Source organism: Populus alba, chromosome 13 (genome assembly GCF_005239225.2).
Source record: "Populus alba chromosome 13, ASM523922v2, whole genome shotgun sequence".
Taxonomy (NCBI): domain Eukaryota; kingdom Viridiplantae; phylum Streptophyta; class Magnoliopsida; order Malpighiales; family Salicaceae; genus Populus; species Populus alba.
This window is the reverse complement of record NC_133296.1, coordinates 5,217,831-5,237,601: the sequence shown is the minus strand read 5'-3', so window position 1 is coordinate 5,237,601 and position 19,771 is coordinate 5,217,831. Positions and strand designations below refer to the sequence as shown.

General features: G+C 30.5%; 1 protein-coding gene across 1 annotated transcript; it reads left to right on the top strand.

The window, feature by feature from the left end:
• Positions 1 to 6,597: 6,597 nt before the first annotated feature.
• Positions 6,598 to 8,866, top strand: LOC118036390 (protein VAPYRIN). The gene has a single exon (XM_035042058.2). It carries the CDS (start codon positions 7,092 to 7,094, stop codon positions 8,703 to 8,705), a length of 1,614 nt encoding a protein of 537 aa, XP_034897949.1. The 5' UTR covers positions 6,598 to 7,091; the 3' UTR covers positions 8,706 to 8,866.
• The last annotated feature ends 10,905 nt before the right edge of the window (positions 8,867 to 19,771 follow it).

Below are 19,771 nucleotides of genomic sequence, written 5' to 3'. Positions count from 1 at the left end.
TACAACCAACAAGAGCACAGGGGCGGCGCACAAGGTGAGCGTGGGTTTGGGGACCAGATCAAGGACAAGTTGCCGGGCGGTGGCGGTGGGGTGCGCAAGGGCGAGACGCAAGGTGGGTACAATCAACAAGAGCACGGGGGCGACGCACAAGGTGAGCGCAAGGAAGGGTTTGTTGACAAGATCAAGGGCAAGATCCCGGGGGCTGGCGGTGGCAGTGGCATCCGTGGTGAAGGTGGAGAGAAAAAGAAGTAGGACAAGAAGAAGGATGATGGTGGCCATAGCAGCAGCGACAGCGACTAAGTATCTTGCACTGCTTCCATGCATTAGGTATATACACACATATTTGCTCTCTACTAGCATGGTTTTGTGTCATTTTTTTTCCGTCAATTCTTTTCCCATTATTTTTTCTGTCTTTGTTGCCTCTAGATCATAAACTAATCATATATACGTACGACTTATTGCATGCTCTGCTTCTTACATTATGTCAAAGTCAAGCTCAAAAATGGTGAATCGTTTGTTACACGTCCTGTTCTTCCATAATTTTGATTTCTAACGTATCCTTCTGTCTTTGCAGGTGTGGAGGAGGTCGAGGTCCTGTCTACCAGTGTTGCATGTTATTATCACTAGAAAAAAAAAGAAAAAAGCTGTACTTTTCAATATTTTGTATCTTTGCTTTAAGTGGTGTTGCTAAGCAGGGAAGAATGTAAACCGAAAAATATTATAATAAGATAATAATTATTATTAACATTATGTTTTATGTGGGTGATTTTAATTTGTTCCTGAAAGAAATTGTTAAAGATATGTGAATTATTCCTTCTATGGTACAGAAGCTCTCACCATATATGAGCTACACGCATGTACACTCCAAGATATGTTCTTCCTTGAAATTGTTCCGGCAATGGAATGGAATCCCCCATGGAAGGGCTGTAAGAAATTTATGGATTATATTAAAGAAAATTCACCCATCATAACAAAGTTTGTCTGAACTGTTTTGAGATTTTATTTACTAAAGGTGAAACACACGCAGCCCGTTCTCTCAGATTAAAAAAAAAAAAAAAAAAAAGGGACACTTCCAACTCTATTCTTGTGCTCTATGTCGAATCAATTTATTAACGGATGGTATGTTAATATCTACAAATTAATAAATCTGTGGTTATTTTTTAAAATGTATTTTATTTGAAATGAATTAAAATAATTTTTTTTTAATTTTAATGATTAAAAATATATTAATTTAAATTAAAAAAAAATTAAAATTTTTAAAAATATTTTTAAAATATACAAGAAAAATAATATGCATATACAATTAGAAAGTCCAAGGCGCTGGCTTTATAAATATTTATTTATCTTTTTTTAGTTATTATTTATTTATAATTCTCAACGAATATTTATTTGTATAATCCTTTCAAGGTTAAATGGTATCTATTATAGCAATCTCAAGTGGCATTAATGTATTATTATGGACATAGTTTTGGCATCCCAAAAACATAATCGATTATACAAAATATCTTCTAGGGACTAAATGCTCTAGGGGTATGATAAACGATTGTAAAATTGCAATAATTTACAGTACAGGGACTAAAGTGAACTTTTTTTAATCTAAAAACATAATAAAATAAAATAAAATAAAATGTGCTTTTGAAAAGTTAAAATAAACAGGATCTTTTCCGGTCTACTTTTCTATACGATCCCTGGATTTAGAAAAGGGGAAAACTCTTTTAATCAAAATCTAAAAAAAGGAATTGAATGAATTAAATCTTTTACCGTAATTAAATTTGTCTCAAGCAAATAAAACATAAAAAAAAAAAAAAAAAAATCCTTTAGACACAATATAGAAGCCGCAAGGAGATCTCACTCATACTGTGGACCGGACTTCTCGTGGTACAAAAATACAATAAAATTAATTTATAAATTCAGAACCCAGCTATTTGTGGACCAGACCTATTAGTTCTGTGCTGCTGCTTAAACTTCGATCTGACCATTGAGAAGGTTAAAGCTAACAGGTTTAGTTGGCACATGTTTAAACATTGTTTCAACATTATCAATTGTGGACCGGGCCTATTAGCAATCGAAATATTTTTGTATTTTTCTGCCATATTAAAAATTAATTTGAAATATTATATGTTTTTATTAATATATATAATCTTTATTATATTTTATTATATTTTATTATATTTAAACATTAACTTTCTAATTCACGGTTATATTTCTTACTTAATGTTAGAAAAAACGTTAATCATTAATTCTTTTAAGTCACAACAAAAAGAGTTGAATAAACACGATATCACTTTTTTTTTGTATTTATTAAGATAAATGGTTCTCAATGTATTTATTTAGATGCATGCATAGATTATTTTTATTTTTAAATAGAATTAAAAATAATACATTTGAAAAGCTTATATATTTAGTTGTTTTTATAAAACAATTTCCAACCCGTGGTGCAGGAATGAGACATAATAATTATACCATGTTTTTTGATATCCATGATAAAATGTATGGAAAATAATCAATAAAATCTTTAAGAATTGTCATCCTAGTTGGTTTTTAGGATCACATGAATTAAAAGCTATATTCATACAGTTGATACTGAAAATTTCATATATATAAAATGCCTTGTAAGGTTCAAATACAAGGAAGGTTTTATTTTTTTATTTAAAGCATAGCTACTGCTTCGACGCTAACATTATTTTTTTACTTATGTTTTATTATTTCAATTTTTTTTTAAGAGGTTAAGTTGTATAAAATTCAAAAAATAAAATAAAATAAGGCACAAGGCTAGTACATCAAAAGCAAGGTTGTCAATTCCGTTTCGGTAGGTGTTTCGTTTTTTCAATTGGAACGAAATGTTTCAGTTTCGGAGTGTTTCGGCGTGCCGTTTCGGGGTTGTACTGTTCATATATATATATATATATATATTCCACAAACATAATTCAAATTCAAGATAAATTAATTATAAATTATGCAATACAAACATAATGCCAAACAAATATAATTTTAAAATTTAAAATATTTTTAAATAGTAAAGATTAAATAGATCTTTAACTTAAACTAATATAAACCATATATTAATTTTTTAAAAATAATATTTTTTGGCCAAAACGGAACAACCGGAATGAAACCGGAACGTTTCGGCCGGAATTTCCGGAACGGGCCGAGATTTAAAATGAGATGAAATTTGTTCCGTTTTGTTTCGTTTTTTGAATTAGTATGAAATGTTTCGGCCATTCCGGGTGGAACGGAACGAAATTGACAACCTTGATCAAAAGTAGAAAAGAAAGCAAAACGCTAATGAAATAGATGATGTTGGTGACTAGGAAAACGATTCTCTCTCTTTTTTTTTCAAGCCTCTTCGTAAATTTATAGTTTCTGGCAATTTCTAGCCTTTTTTTCCCATTGACTGCATCATGTTGATTAGTTGTGGGTATGAAGGTATGACTAATTTAATTTCTTTCTTTTTCTTCCTAATAAAAGTAAAAAAAAATAAAAAAATTACCATCTTATTATATTATTTTTAAATTTTCTTGTCGGTTTTCTTTACCTTTTATTTTTTTTATTCTTGTTTTAATTTTTATTTGTTTGGCTAGTTTATGAATTTTATTATAAATAAAATATTCATGACGTGTCTCGTATTTAAAAATTAATGGTTTGTCATATATGAGAATAGATTAAAAAGGGAGTTAAAAATGAAAAGAAAACTTAACAAATGTAATTTTAACACTACAAATTCCGTAATATTAAAAAAAGATATAATGTGTAGGTCTCTAAAGCAATAATCTCATAACTTTCAAAGGATTGGCGTGGTCTTTTTAGTGTGATTCTCATCCCCTTGCCGTTAGTCTTTTTAAACATGAACTTAGACAATAAAATAAAATATATTGATTTATCAATACAATTATATAGAGAAATATTTGATGCGAACCTCTTAATTTCATGGTCAAATAATCCTCAATAAAGATAATATTTCCCCAAGAAAGTTGAGAATCAGGTTTGAGAAGTGTAACACCATAAAAACCTGTCTCAAGACACTAACACTATTAAAATTGAAACGAATGACGCCACAAGGTCAGCCTTGATAAGTCATATTTGATCTTTGTCCCAGCAAAGATAACGTGTTTTGTCACGCAAAACACAAGTTTATTTTATAAATTCATCGTGTTTTGCTTTTCAACATACAAAAAACTTATATAATGTTTCAAATAACTCTAATGGATCCCATGTGTGGGCTGATTTGAGTCCCTTACAAAATTGACTGAAATAAGTAATAATAAACCAAAAACTAAGAAGAAAATAATAAAAATTCAAAGTAATATCCTAGATATGCTAGAATCAGATTTGTCACTCATAAAAAGTTCCAAATAGACTAGAAAATTTGATGTGAATGTGGAATTGATTATGAAGTCTTCTTACCTTGTTGTGTTTAGTTTTATTGTTTTACATGGACAATTACTAAAGAAAATCTCCAAATTTTGTACCTGCCAATTTAGTTTCCTTTCTAAATTAGGAGAATCATTAATTAATTCTTTCTAGTTTAGAAAATCAGATTTGGCACCCCCTCCTAGCATCCTTTGTTGATAAATATTCTCCTAAATAATATGTAAAATTATGAACGAAATTTTCTTGAATTTTAGGAGAATATTTTGCTGATTGAAGTTCTTGTAGAAATTGGAAAATCAATCCCAAACAAATCTGATCCCAACAACTTAATTAACCCAAGTCAACTTTGAACCCCATGTGGCCTAAATCCATATTCATTAATAGGGACCAAACCACACTCAAAATATACTTCAAATAAACTTTCTTTACTTCTCAAAAACATCTTATGCATAGCCTACCAAATTTCCCACCAAAAAAATTGAGTCGAACCCATCATCCATAAGAATCTCATTCTGACCGAATTTTTTCAATTTAATTTTTATGAGGTTATTCTAGTCTCATGACCCGAACTATGGGTTTAATGAGTTAACTCTATTAACTCCATTTTTTCTCCTTTTCTAATTGACTTTTTTTCCCCTTAAATTCATCGTTCAATGTTGAGTTGATTGAGAATTAGGCCTTGTAATTTATTTTACTTTGCTTTATATAAGGTTATCATCGTCTCATGAATCAGGTTACAAGTTTAGCAGGTTAACCTGGATTAACTCGAGTTGTTTTTTATGTCTTTTTTTAATTGATTTATTTTTTTAATATAATCTTTCCACACTATATTGATTAGGGATTGTAATTTATAATTTTTTTAATTTTTTTTATTAGGTTATCTCAGTTTTGTGACCCAAGTTGACTTGTGTTGTTTTTTTAGTATTTTTTTAATTACAATTTTTTCAATGACATCATTCAATATTGGGTTTATTGAAAATTAGGCTTCATAATTTGTTTTGGTTTCTTTTTTATAGGGTTATTAGGATCTTATGATCATGCATGTGGATTAACAGATTAATCCGAGTTGACCGGAATCGATCCAATTTGTTGTCATCTTAATATTTATAAGAAATATCATATTGAATATTTAGTTTGATTCAAATTATATTTTTATCAATTGTCTGGGTTGCCTTTGGACCCGCCAAGTCTACTAAGTAATATCAGGTCAATCCCCACATGTTTTAAAAAATGTATTCTAGTAGAAAAAACATTAGCAATCCATAGATATTTTTTTAGGCTAAAAAAATTGATCTCAATGACAACATAACACGGGTCAATAATGACTTGCCAACCTGACCTCTAGGTTACGATGGGTTTTAAAGTAAATCAGGTGGGATTTGACCTAGTGTCGCTTAGCTAACCCAGTCGATCCACCCATAACTCGGTTGACTCGTCCAAAACTTGATTTAATATTTTTCATAAAAAAAAATCAAATCAACGGCATTCTGGTCTGAATTAGGTTAAACAAATATAAAAATAGATATTTACATGAAAAACAAAAAATAAAATTTTCGAGAAAAAATATATTTCTTCAATCAAAACTTCATTTCCTTATTTATTCATCTCCTTGTTATTTTAATGAAAGCATGTTATTTTAACTATAAGCATTGCTTTTTAAATAAAAATCTATAATGATTTTGAAAAAAAGTTTTAAAATAAAAATGCTAAAATAATATTTCAACATTTTGCATGTGGTTCAAGAAAAAATTAATAGATTTTATAAAATCATGTAAAAAATCCATTAAAAATATTAAAGAAAAAAATATATTATTTTCATTAAATATTCAAGAGCCTTTTTTTTGGCATATTAAACACGTAATAATTGAAAAAAAAAATATTAAATTCCCATCATGTATGGGTCTACAAAGCATGTCCACATGCTTAATTTTCTTCTTTTGTACCTTTGTATAGACGGTAAACAATGCGTCGTTTTCTTGTTCGAATTTTTGCCCTAACAGCAGCAAAATTACATTTAAGATATAACTTCATCCCCTCCACACCATATGCTTACCACAGCGCAATCATTAGAACATGTCTTAGAGCTTGAATTATACAATAATTACCATAAAAGACCGACGACGAGTAGATGACCAATAATATACGTAATCAACTTGGTTGGCCAAGTATATTAAATGGCCTTCCTTCCTTCTACCACACGCAGAGGTGAAAAGCACCATTATTGTTTTGTTAAGGCCACAGGCATCTTCAAAGAGCTCATGTGCTCACCCCAGTTTATATATTTTCCATGAACAGTAGCTTATCTGCAAAGATACCATCTTGTAATGATTTATTTTGGAGTTAGCATCATTGAAAGTGACTTGCAGAGAATAATTCCGAATAATTTCCTGTGTTTCTTTAATTTCATACAACTATGCCTAGGATTTATACAGTCAAGACAGGGAATGGAACAAGTCTTCATTGTTTTTAACACCACCAATTGGCACTCTCCGATTAGAGCCGGCGCTCCTCTGTCCTCCTCTTGCCTTAAAAATACTCCAATCCAACCTCCTCCTCCAATTCCTCTCTTCATGGGTTCTATCTTTCCCTAGTACCCATCAAGAATCACAGTGAAAGAACCTGTAGAGTAAAACAGAGACTTCAAGAGAATCCATTCCGAGCATATCAAGATTACCTGTACAGTAATAGCCAGGTAGGTCACTTGGCTCTCTGGAAGAGAAATGGACAGGCTTGTTGGTTTGGAGCCATGGAATCTTGTATCTATCAGAATTGAACCTGGACAGAAATGCTATGGTGAACTCACTCTCCGCAATGTTATGTACACTATGCCGGTGGCCTTCAGGATCCAGGCCTTGAGCAAGACTCGGTACACGATCAAGCCACAGTCAGGAATCATGTCTCCTCTGGCAACACTAACTATAGAGATCACATACCATCTCTCTCCAGGTTCTCTTCTTCCAGAGACATTTCCTCACTGTGAGGACTCGTTTCTTTTGCATAGCGTGGTGGTTCCTGGCGCAGCAATCAAAGATGCTACATCAAGTATGGATGCAGTTCCTATTGACTGGTTCACAACCAGGAAAAAACAGGTGTTCATAGATAGTGGAATCAAGGTCATGTTTGTTGGGTCGCCAATTCTTGCTCAGCTAGTTATGGATGGCTCAATGGATGAGATCAGAGAAGTACTTGAGCATAGTGACCCGTCATGGAATCCAGCTGATGCGGTTGATTTTCATGGGAAAACATTACTTCATATAGCCATCTCTCAAAGCCGAGCCGACATTGTACAGTTACTTCTTGAATTTGAGCCGGATGTGGAGTTTCAAAGCCGATCAGGGTATAGTCCACTTGAGGCAGCCGCAAGATCCGGTGAGGCTTTGATTGTTGAGCTTTTATTAGCTCGTCGAGCCAGCACAGAAAGATCACAGTCCTCAACTCGGGGTCCAATCCACCATGCAGCTGGAGGGTGCCATTTGGAGGTGCTAAGGCTTCTTTTACTTAAAGGAGCCAATGTCAACGCTCTCACTAAGGATGGAAATACCGCCTTGCATCTTGCTGTCGAGGAGCGTAGACGCGGTTGCGCACGCCTTTTGTTAGCTAGTGGAGCAAAAGCTGATGCTCGCAACAATGGAGATGGTGATACACCCCTGCACATAGCTGCAGGATTGGGAGATGAGAACATGGTAAAGCTGCTGTTACATAAAGGTGCCAATAAAGACATCCGCAATAAGAACGGCAAGATTGCCTATGATATTGCTGCAGAAGATGGCCACGCTCGCCTTTTTGATGCCTTGAAATTGGGTGACAGTTTATGCATAGCTGCACGCAAGGGAGAGGTGAGGACCATCGACAGGTTGATCGAAAACGGGGCAGCAATCAATGGCCGTGACCAACACGGATGGACTGCGTTGCATAGAGCTGCATTCAAAGGAAAAACCGATGCTCTGCGGGTTTTGATTGGAAAGGGAATTGATGTCGATGCAAAGGATGAAGATGGTTACACTGCATTGCATTGTGCAGTGGAGTCTAGTCAAGCAGATGCGATTGAGTTGCTGGTTAAGAAAGGGGCGGACGTCGAAGCAAGGACTAATAAGGGTGTTACTGCTTTACAGATTGCTGAGTCTTTGCACTATGTGGGCATCACCAGAGTGCTCATTCATGGCGGAGCAGCTAAAGACGGCGTCACACGATTGGTGGTTCCGGCTTTACACTCTCCTTTCAGGAATGGCATGGCAGGGAAAGAGGTGGAGACCAAACCAATGAAGAAGAGACCATTAAGGGCAAGAACATTGCGTGGTAGCTTTGATCGGGCAATGCCATTAGCCGTGGTTTAGGTATAGCATGGATTGGGACATGAGTTTTTTGCTTCCTCGCATTTTAGAGCATAAATTGCATTCGTTTTCATCTTGGGGATTTAAAGATTTGTGGAAGAAGTTGTAGACTCATTCACATATGTTCATTTCTATTACATACATTGATGCTAGCACAAGCTTTGTTAAGGAAATTAAGGTGATATTCACTTTCTGTGATCTGTGTGTAATGAATTTTTTTGTTAAAAAATCATCTCAATCCAATAATTTAAATTATTAGATGAAACATCAATATATGATTTATAGTATTCTTTAAAACATCCTCTCAAATAAAAGTTTTTTGGGTTCGAAACTTGTACATGCCCACATTACTTTATGCTTAATTTTTGTTAAATAAATAGAAATGATGAGATTCGAACTCGTGACCGCTTGGTCATTAAAACTCTGATAACATGTTAAATAATCATCTCAACCCAATAATTTAATTTATTATGTGAAACCTCAAAATATGATTTATTATTCTCTAATACTTTTGCCGAAATGTAGTGCCTTAATAAGAACATTGTATCGAGAACCTGTGGCTCTGTCCAAGTGATTTGTATCACTTTGTTTGATTTGTCTTTCTCCTGCAATCTGCCAGTCCTAACCACTATTTCCTCCTCGCCTAGTTTTCTTTATAGCTGATTGAAAATGGGTTTTGCTACAAGGAAATAGCCTCTGCTTCTATTTGCCTCAAATGATCTGAAAGTCCTTCGTCTACCGGAAAATCGGGTAACAGTAGAACCATCTTCTGACCCTTAGAGGATCGACCGACGGTCAAGAAACCTCGAACAAAATCTTTTGTATTGAAAGATCTTAATAATATTTGTTCAAGTGTCGGACTTGGGAAGCCTTCAAAGCTTAGAGTGTGGGGATTCGGGAAAGATGAGAATTTATATAAATTCTGAAAAAATACAGACATGTGATATAAAGATGAAGGAATATAATAAGAGTCAGAAGCTATAATTTGAAGACGAGCTTCTTTCACTAGTTGAATGTTCTGGTAATACAGTTGGGTAAATTATACCGAACACCATAAAAGTCTCAATGGGTGAGGGTGGAATGGACTTTTGAGAGATTGAGGGATTCAACATTGATATGCTTCCCAAGCAGGCTTTTAGAGAGTTACTAGATTGATTTGTGGCACCGGGGAAAAAAATTGGATTTAATCGGTAATTTAAATAATATAATTAAAAATATAACAATAATAAATAAATTGATAGACAATAAGTAAAAAAATAAAAAAAAATTGCTCTAAACCTACCCGGATTATAAAACAGTTCAACAATTAAAACTAAAATAAATTAAAATAAAAACTCAATTAAATCAAGTTAACTACGAGAAAGTTCGTAATTATTAGAGAGTAATTAATTTTGCTCCATGAAATTTACTTTGAAGAAAATAATGATAAGGTGAAAACATTCTTATATTTTTTCTGGTCACTGATTTTATTTCTAATGATACTAGCCTTGGTTTTCGGGTTTCACTACGGGGTTAGACAATTTTCTCTTTCACAAAAAAAAAAAAAAGATATTTAAGTATTGTTAATATTTTTTAAAAAAGAAAAAAAAATTAGTGATTTGGGTTATAAACTCAATTGAATTGAATGAGTTGGTTTGATTTTAATTAGATAATAAAAAATAAACAACAATTACAAATAGATGAAATTTTATCATAATCTAGGGAAAAATATTTTATCAAAAAAAGATAAACTATGTAGCTCAATTTGTATCCCATTAAATGCGTGGGAAAAAATGAGGTAAAAAAAGAACTAGAAAAATCAATCATGTTCACCCGAGTTAATATAAAAACTTGTAACCTTGATATTTAGGGTCGAGTTAACCTAGGATATTTTATCAAACTCACGATCCAAATCATGATATTAGAATAACCAATAAAAAAATGTCAAGCTCATTTAAAAAAAAATATCAACATGTGTTAACTTTTTAAACTCGTAATTCACGTCATTAGATTTTGAATCATCCTATCCAAAAAAATTATGAAGCTCAATTTCCGATCAATCAAATATTGAAAGATAAAATTTTAAAAAAAAATTCAATTATATAAAAGGATTCAAAAAAATAGCAATTAAAAAAATAATGATCAAAATTGAAATACAAAATAAATATTATATTTGATTCAATGACCCAAAAAATCAAAAGAATTAGGGTCAAAATTAGCATAAAAATTGATTAAAGGGTGAAATTGAAAAGAAAAATAACTTTAATAATAATAAAAAAAAAAGAGTAACAAATTTGGATTTTTTGGTAAAAATAATAAATCAATGTGCATGGCCAGCAGTTTGCAAAGAGCGGATAAAAAAAATGAAAAAAAAAATCCAATTGGGCTTGAATAGAATAAAGCTTCAGGAGTCGTCTAATAAAGGCTTTATAAGCCCATAGATGTTTGTAGCCCACAGGCTTGAATCAAAATCATCTTGGTCAACAACTGAACCCAATATAAAAGTTCTACTCGCAATTTTATTTTTTTTCCATCATACTTCTTTTTTCTTTAAGAAAACAATCATTTTATAAAATAAAATAAAAACAAATATTAAATAAAAAAATTAGGTTGAATATGGTCCAAGTAATCATCGACCGGATGTCACGATACTGGAATTTACAAGTTAGTTAAGGGAAAAACAGGAATGTTGAGAGATTATTTATTTTTGTTGAATCAAATATAGGTATTAAAAGGCAAAAAAAAAACAAAAAACAGATATGTACAGTCTGTGAAAACCCTAGAGCAGTGAAGTGTGTCACCATAAATGATAAAAGAGTCACATGATTTGAAGGACACATCTGGACAAGCCTCCATGTCCAAAGATCCATTGCTGCTTTGCTTAATTCGTAAATATTCATAGCCGAAGGAGATCGCCATGGACACTGATGGAATCATGACTTCGGACCGGTCCATGGAGAAGAACCCACAAGTGCACGCAACACGAAACAAAACTCAAAGGCATGCAGTGGTGTCTGCTGTGATTTTGCTAGGTGATAGAGCCATGAGGCCATATATGGTGTGGTGTTTACTTACGATGCCATCTAAAAAAAACCCTAGAAAATGCAGAAAGATAACTGGCAAATCCCAGGGGTTAGGAGGAGCCGATGCCTCTACTATACGGCTAATTCGTCACTAAATTTAATAATAAACACGAAACACATGAGAGGCTTAAACTATATAATATATGTATGACGCTAGCTAGGGTTAACTTGAGGCGCTTTTAGTGGTTGAGAATGTCTTGAAAAGGAGGAGACAGAAAAGGGGGAGTAGTAAAATGTAGCCATCAATGGTTGGTGGTGAAAGGAACATTACCAAAGCTCACCAACCACGCAAAATCTCCGACTAAGTTAGGGTTCGTGGTGGTTTTTTTGTAGTCTTCGCCTACCGAAGCTGTTTGTTCTTCAAGTCTTGTTTCTTAGAGCTCCATTTCCTGCCAAGTTGGGTGCGCAGACACCTAACGTTGATTGTGATTAGAAGATTAAGATTTGTCAAATAACAACTTAAGATGGCCCACGAAAGCACCAAAAACGGGTTGAATTTAGACGATAAGCTCGCCTGTTGGACTTTTTTAGGTAGAGACTGCGATAATTACAAGTTTTTTATTCTGTAAGCTCAACTTTTGGGTTTGTATATTACATCATCTATTTATTAAATGATATTTATATAGTCTTATTAAAAATAAAATAATACTTTCAATTTAATTTATATATATTTTATTTGTATTTAGATTAAGACTAAAAATTTATAATACATAGATTATTCAAAATTCTAGTTTTTTTTGTGTTTGATCTTAATTATTTTAACATTATTAATATAATTATGGTCTTACATTTTAGTTATTTTTTATTTTTATTATGGTCCAATTAAAGGGATCCATTGTGACATTTGGAGACCTACTCATCTAGTTTCCAATGGAAAGAAGAAGAATTTCATAAGCCGATTGGTAACCATTTCAAGGTTTTTGGTAGCTTAGCCTTTTCACATGTAACACACTAGAAACGGAAAAAGCTTGATGATAAAGGAGTAAGATGCGTCTTTCATGGCATAATTGATTCTTCATTACTTGCAAGCCTTATGATCCAATCACTCAAAAGATAATCATCACTAGAGATGTTGTTTTTTTACGAGAAAATGAAGTGGAATTGGGATACTAACAAGTTGGGATACCATAACAAAACTTGTCCGTAAATTTTAATAAAAAGATAAAGATCATCATCAAATTATATCTTTAGAATTTTCTAAAATTCAAGCATTAATATATATTTTAAGATAAAAAAAAAACTTTTTAAAAAAAACTATTATAAATGATAAATACATCAGTAGAAATGAATTATCTGATGAAGAAATAGCTTGTTTATTTTTTTTTACTTGTAGAAAATGATTATATTACATTTGAAGAAACAAAATGACACAATGCCATGAAAAAGTAACTATGACTAGAGTTAACAAGTATTCCATAAGGGCAAAATGTAGTTTGTGTTAAATGGATATACAAGATAAAGATAATGAGAAAGGTGTTGTTGATAAATACAAGGCTCCTCTTATTAAAAATATTAAGAAGTAATCCTCACTTATTAGTGTTTTGTAAACATTAATTGATGATAATTAATTTGGGTTTTCATAGGATTTTAAAAAAAGAATTTGATATACAACTTGAAATTTAAGTGAAATCCAAGTGAAGAAAAAACAAATATATATTAAAAATTGGGGATTAAGTTTTGATTTTTATAAGATTTTATATTCATGAAAAAAAAGGAGAAATTGTGTTGTATGGACAGTAAATTTTGGATGAATTGATTAGTTGTTTAAATTATTTGTGTTATATTATACATGATGATAGATTCATTTTTTTATAAAAATAAATAAATAAATTTTGTGTTGACATGTTAAGCAATAAAGGAAAAGTGTTTTATATATATATAGTAAAAATCTTTGAAATTAAGACAAGAATAATTGTTACTGCCAATTTAAAATAAATAAATACTGGTAATTATGTTAAAAGTGAAAATTCTATCCATTAATTTTCTTATCACATATAATATAAATTATCAGTTTTGATTAATTATAAGATTTGAAATATGAATTAAAAAAATATGATAGGATTCCACGACCTTTAAATCCGACCCGAAATTCGGATGAGCAAGCATGAAGAGTGTCGGTGCCGGTTACACAGAGCGTGTCACGCCCAAGTGAAGGCGCGTGCGATTAGATCTTGTTTAGATCGTTGTCTGAGAGGCGCCAGTTGTAGACCGACACTACACTACGTGCTGAAAAAAGAATCTGAATCTGGGCATTGAATGGTCCTCATTCAACACCGACGCTATTTCGCAGAAAAGTCAACCGACAGCTCACTAATTTTAGGTTAAAAGCAGTCCTTACTTCTTAACTCCATTTCATTTTGAGTCCTCTAATTGTTGTTCCTTAAGAGAAATCCTCCCCTTAATTCTTCCTTCTCTCTCCCTGAATCAAGAAACAAAGTTATTAAAATTAGAATATATGATGACTTACAAACACTATTACCAACAGGGCAGATCTTGCCTCAAGATCTTTGGAAGACAAGACCAATAATGTGATATATAGTTTTCGATATTATTCGTTCGTTCACTTTGTGTTAGCTTTTGGTTTTTAAAATTATTTTTTATTTAAATAAAATATTAAATTAATATTTCCATTTCTTTCTAGATCTTTTATAGATAATATCATGGTTGTTTGAAAGTGTGGTTGTGGTTGCTTTTCACTTAGAAATGTATCAAAATAATATATTTTTTATTTTTTAAAATTATTTTTGACATCATCATATCAAAATTATTTTAAAACACCAAAAAAATATTAATTTAAAATTAAAAAAATTAAAAAATATAATTTTTTTCATAAACACTTTTGAAATTCAAAAACAAACAAGGCACCATGATTTAAAACTGACCTAACCCGTTAAATATGAAAATTGATTCGGTTTAAGAAGGCGTTTGGCACTTTGTTTGAAAAATGTTTTTGAAAAATTTTAAATTTTTTTTTTGTTTTAAATTAATATATTTTTGATATTTTTAAATTAATTTTAATGTAATAATTTCAAAAATAATTTTTAAAAATAAAAAAATATTATTAATATATTTTTTTGAATAAAAAATATTTTTAAAACCAATATATACATCGAGGTGAAGTCCAAAACATGGCAAATTATCCATAGCCACCGAAACACTGTTCATATGAACAGTGTTAAATGAGTTGGTGAGTGTTAGGTTAAATGTAATTAATTGAAAGAGATTAAAAAAAAAATAATAATAAAAGAGCTAGATGTGGACACAAGGCCCACATCTTTAGAAAAAGCTTAGACTGCTTAAGGTTTTTTTCTTACTAAAGAGTCGTCTACTCTTTGATTTTTAAAAAGCATGCAGCAAGTTGTATACTTTCTTTTCTTTTACCTAAAAAATTTAATTTTTAACTTTTTTTTTAAAAACACCTCTAAAATACAATATAAATTTCCAAAAGCACTTAACAACATGAAATACTCCCAAAACTCTCTCTAGAAAACAAAATCAACATAATAAAAAAAATAAAAGAATTTTAAACTACTCTTTTTAGATATATTTAGAGTAAAATATCACCTTTATTAAACTATATTCGAGAAGATAAATTTATCAACATAAATATCATTTTTTTTCATGTTTGAAATGTCACCAATAAATAATTTTTTCTTTATTTTATCATTTTCCAATAACTTTTTCTTTCATGTCTCAAATTTAAAGAGTGAAAAATAAATAAAATAAACTTTAGGATTAAAGTTAAAATTCTAAGCACTCTAAAATTAGCCATATATTTTATTTGTATCTTACATTGTAATCTTTTTTTTTAATTTTTTTTCTCTACTACAATTTAAAATTTTATCTCATAAAATTAGGTTATAGAAATATTCAATGAAAAAAGTATAGGGTTGAAAATTATAAAGAAAAAGATGGAAAAAAAAAGTGAAAGGAGCTTCACTGTTGTCCTTTCTTTTACTTTATAGTTAATTCTATTATTTTACAAGTTAGCAACATTATGCCACAACAAAAAATTGTTGCCCTGAACTATCTAGGTGGTGGCCTAGTGGTAAAAACTTAGGACCAAGAGGTTTGCTTTCTCTGTGGTCTCAGGTTCGAGCCCTGGGTTGCTCATATGATGGCAACTGAAGATTTACATGGTCGTTAACTTTAGGGCCCGTGGAATTAGTCGAGGTGCGCGCAAGCTGGCCCGGATACCCACGTTAAACTAAAAAAAAAAAAATTGTTGCCCTGGCACCATCGCTTTCGCCCCAGGGGGGTTCGTACAAATGTAAATCTTTTGACCGTGCACGAATCTACAGAAGATGGCATGTACTTTACCCAGAATATTTATGGAATAAAGTTTGCAGTATTTAAGGATTTTCTCGCATTCCTCCGAGCCTCGTGAAAAAGGGCCTCCAAATTTATTTTTTATTATTTTTCCCAAAAGAACCTACCAAAATCTTGATTCTTGATGGATTTGCAATTCATAGAATAAACTATAATGTAGATTCAAATACCACGTTACATATGAATCTCTTGAATCAAAGGATGTTTTAGTAACACTAGCAGATTTGTTTTTCCATCGTCTATTTATAGTAACGACTTGGATTATTTATGGGTGGATAATATTTTTTTAATAAAAAAATATTTAAGTGTTGCTAATTTTTTTTTTAAAAAAAAAAAAATTAAACCACAGGGGATTAATCTGATATAACTTGGCTACCTTCACAGGTTCAAAGATAATTTGGATAATCGGTGAAAATATAATTTGACTTAAAATAAATATTTAAGATGATATTTTTTAAAATATCAAGACAGCAATATATTGAATTAATTCGGGTCAATCTGAGTTAAGATCATCATAACTCATAAAAAATAAATCAAAATAAATTATGAAGTTCAATTTTCAATAAATTAGTGTTGAATTTAAAAAATATAAATTAAAAAAAAATCGAGTTAGTTGAGTTAACTTGCTAAACTCGTGACACAAATCATGAGACCAAAATAACCATATAGAAAATAAACCACGATAAATTATAAAACTTAATCTTTAATAAATCAAAAATTAAATGATGAAATAATGATAAAAAAAACATAAATTTTAATAAATAAATAACCAAAAAAAATTATGAGATGATGAACAATAAAAAAAAATAAAGGAAAAATCCTTAATGGAACCTACAACATAAACGAAAAATCCATATAAGAGTTGGTATTAGGGAAAAACTCATGAAAAAAATAAAAACCGGGACAAAACATGACATTAAACAAAAAAAACAATTAAAGGACATGCTTAAAATTTCATATGACAGTGTCATTATCAATTAAAAAAAAAGATATCTAGGAATTCTACTTTCTCGTAACTACAAAAATAGTTATTTAATTCGTATTTTGTGGTGGTTAAATAATTTTTTTAATATAAAATTATTTTTTTTATTTTTTTAACATAAAAAATTTCCAAGCATTCATTTAATTAAATAAATCAAAAACTATTTATTCAACCTAAAAAAATATAAAGCCAGATTTCTAACAAACCGAAGTTAACCACCCAAACTCATGACTCATGTTGTTGGCTCAATTGGGTTTAATATATATTTTTTATATAATTTTTTCAACCTAAAATAGGCACCTGCAAAATTAAGAACTAACCAAATATTGAGATATTTGTTTAAGATTTCGATAAATAATAACAATATCAAACCAAAACAAATTAAATTGTCCAATCAATAATCAACAATTTATTAAAAAATGAAATTGAAAGAAAAAAGTAAGTAAGAAAAATCAATAAAAAGTTCATTTTTGATAGATTAAATTAAAAAAAACACCAATAAAAAGAAGGAAAAAAGGCTCAAATGCTTGGGCGTTGTTGGCCCAAGCACGCGAGTGTAGAGTAGCCCACGCACCTTGGTTTTTTTTTTCTTATGGGACAAGCGACCTATTATCCACTCCTTAATTTTTTGAGAAAAAAAAAATAGGCGATGCATCGCTTACCCTACTATATTCTTATGACATCTTACCACTGAAAGGTCAGGGCTATGATATTTCAAACCAAAAAAAATTCATTCTCAACTATATTTTGACTCGAAAATACTAAAAACAACCTTAAACACCTTAAAAAACATGTACATAGCCTAAAACAATCTAAAATTGGCTTTAAAACTCACAATCAACTCGAAATCAAAATTATTTCCTAACTCAAATCTACTATCTCAGGTAAGGTTCAGGGAAAATAACACCTATGATAACTCTCTCTGTTAAAAGGAACTTATTGATACTAAAATCATCTTTTTTCATGGATGAAATTGGTGTCAACCGAAACTTTCTCTCTCTTCTCTCAAACCAGGAACAAAAAATAAGGAAAATAAATTTTGGGGCCAAAACTAAATTACATAAGTTTTAAGGAACCAAAAGTTTATAATTTGAAAAGTTTACGAATCAAAGTGAACATTTCACACCAAGTTTAAAACAACAACCCTGCTTTACCTCTGTCTTTCAGTTTGGTCCCCTTTATTTGAATCTTGCTCTTCACCAATAAATGTGCTTTAATTGGCCATCAATTTAGGCCTATAAAAGTGTAATTGAAAAATATGAACGAAAAAAAAAAAGAGAGAACAAATCATTGTAGCAATCCATAGTAATTTATCTTTGTGTGAGTAGTGGCGTAGAAACGATATTTTTCTCATGTCTTTTAATGTTTTGTATAATAATATACAACCCAATATAAAAATTAACGACTAAAGTATGTTGGGAAAATACTATAACTTTTTGCACAAAACACTGTGGATTGCTATAGTGTTTCCTCAAATTGACTTTTTTTTTTTTTTTTATCTTGTTTATGTTCCTTGAACACACAGTTTCCTTTTTTCTTTTTCCTTTTGTTTAATTTTTTTATTTTGTTTTTTTTAAAAAAAAATTAATTTTGTCATTTTTTTTAATATTGGGATAATTGATAATATAACTTTGTAATTTTTTTTTTTTTTTTTGTATTTCAATGAAGTCAACGTGGTTTGCAGATTTGTGAAGGTAACCTGAGTTGTCTTAGTTTATATGTTTGGTGGGGTATATAATTTTTTTTCTTTTTTTAATTGAACTTGACTTTTTTGTAATCTATTTTTTAATATTAGGGTTGTTGATAATTTAACTTTATAATTTATTTCCTGTTATTTTGTCTTTCAATGAGGTCAGCATGGTTTACAAATTTGTGAAGGTAACCCGGGTTGTCATGGTTTATATGTTTGATAGGATGTCTAAATTTTTTTTAATTGAACTTGAGCTTTCTATACTCTATGTTTTTCTTCATATAATTTTTTTTAAAATAATTTTAGTGAAAATTCATGCTATTAAACTTTATAAAACAATAAAAATTAAAGGATATGAGGAAACCACTATTCACCTACACCAATTGCATTGCGGATTACAATAGCAATCCACAGTGTTTTGTTTTATTTTTTCCTTTTCTTTTTGAATTTTGTTATGAGCATCTATTTGTATTATTTAATTAAATAAAAATAATTTATAAAAAAGCTATTAAACCTAATATAATCCATAACCTAGGTCACAGGGGGTTGAGATCAATACAATTTGTCATTATCTCGATAAATTTTTTAAAAATTATCATCTTGAAGCTATCATTTTTTCGAAGCACAATAACTGTTTGTAGAACCGGTCAACTAGTTAATCTTGAATTTAAATGATATCTCAGTTCTTAACTATAATATTTAATTAATATCGTGTTTCAAAAACATGATATTTAATTAGATTTAATGATTATAAAATTCAAAAGTATGTTATTTCAAAGAAAAAAAAATTGTTGCTATATTAATTTGTTGTTTTTTAAAATTTACATTGCCTAATTTATCCGTATGCTATGGTCCATTTTCTTGCCTGCAATCCAATTTTCTTGAATTGGGCTACAGTGTTTCATGACAAAGGCACAATCCACTAGCATTGTGAACTACCCACCATTTTCTATTCTCCATAAACAAAGGATGGAAGTAATGATCACCACTAAAGTGGCGTCTTGTT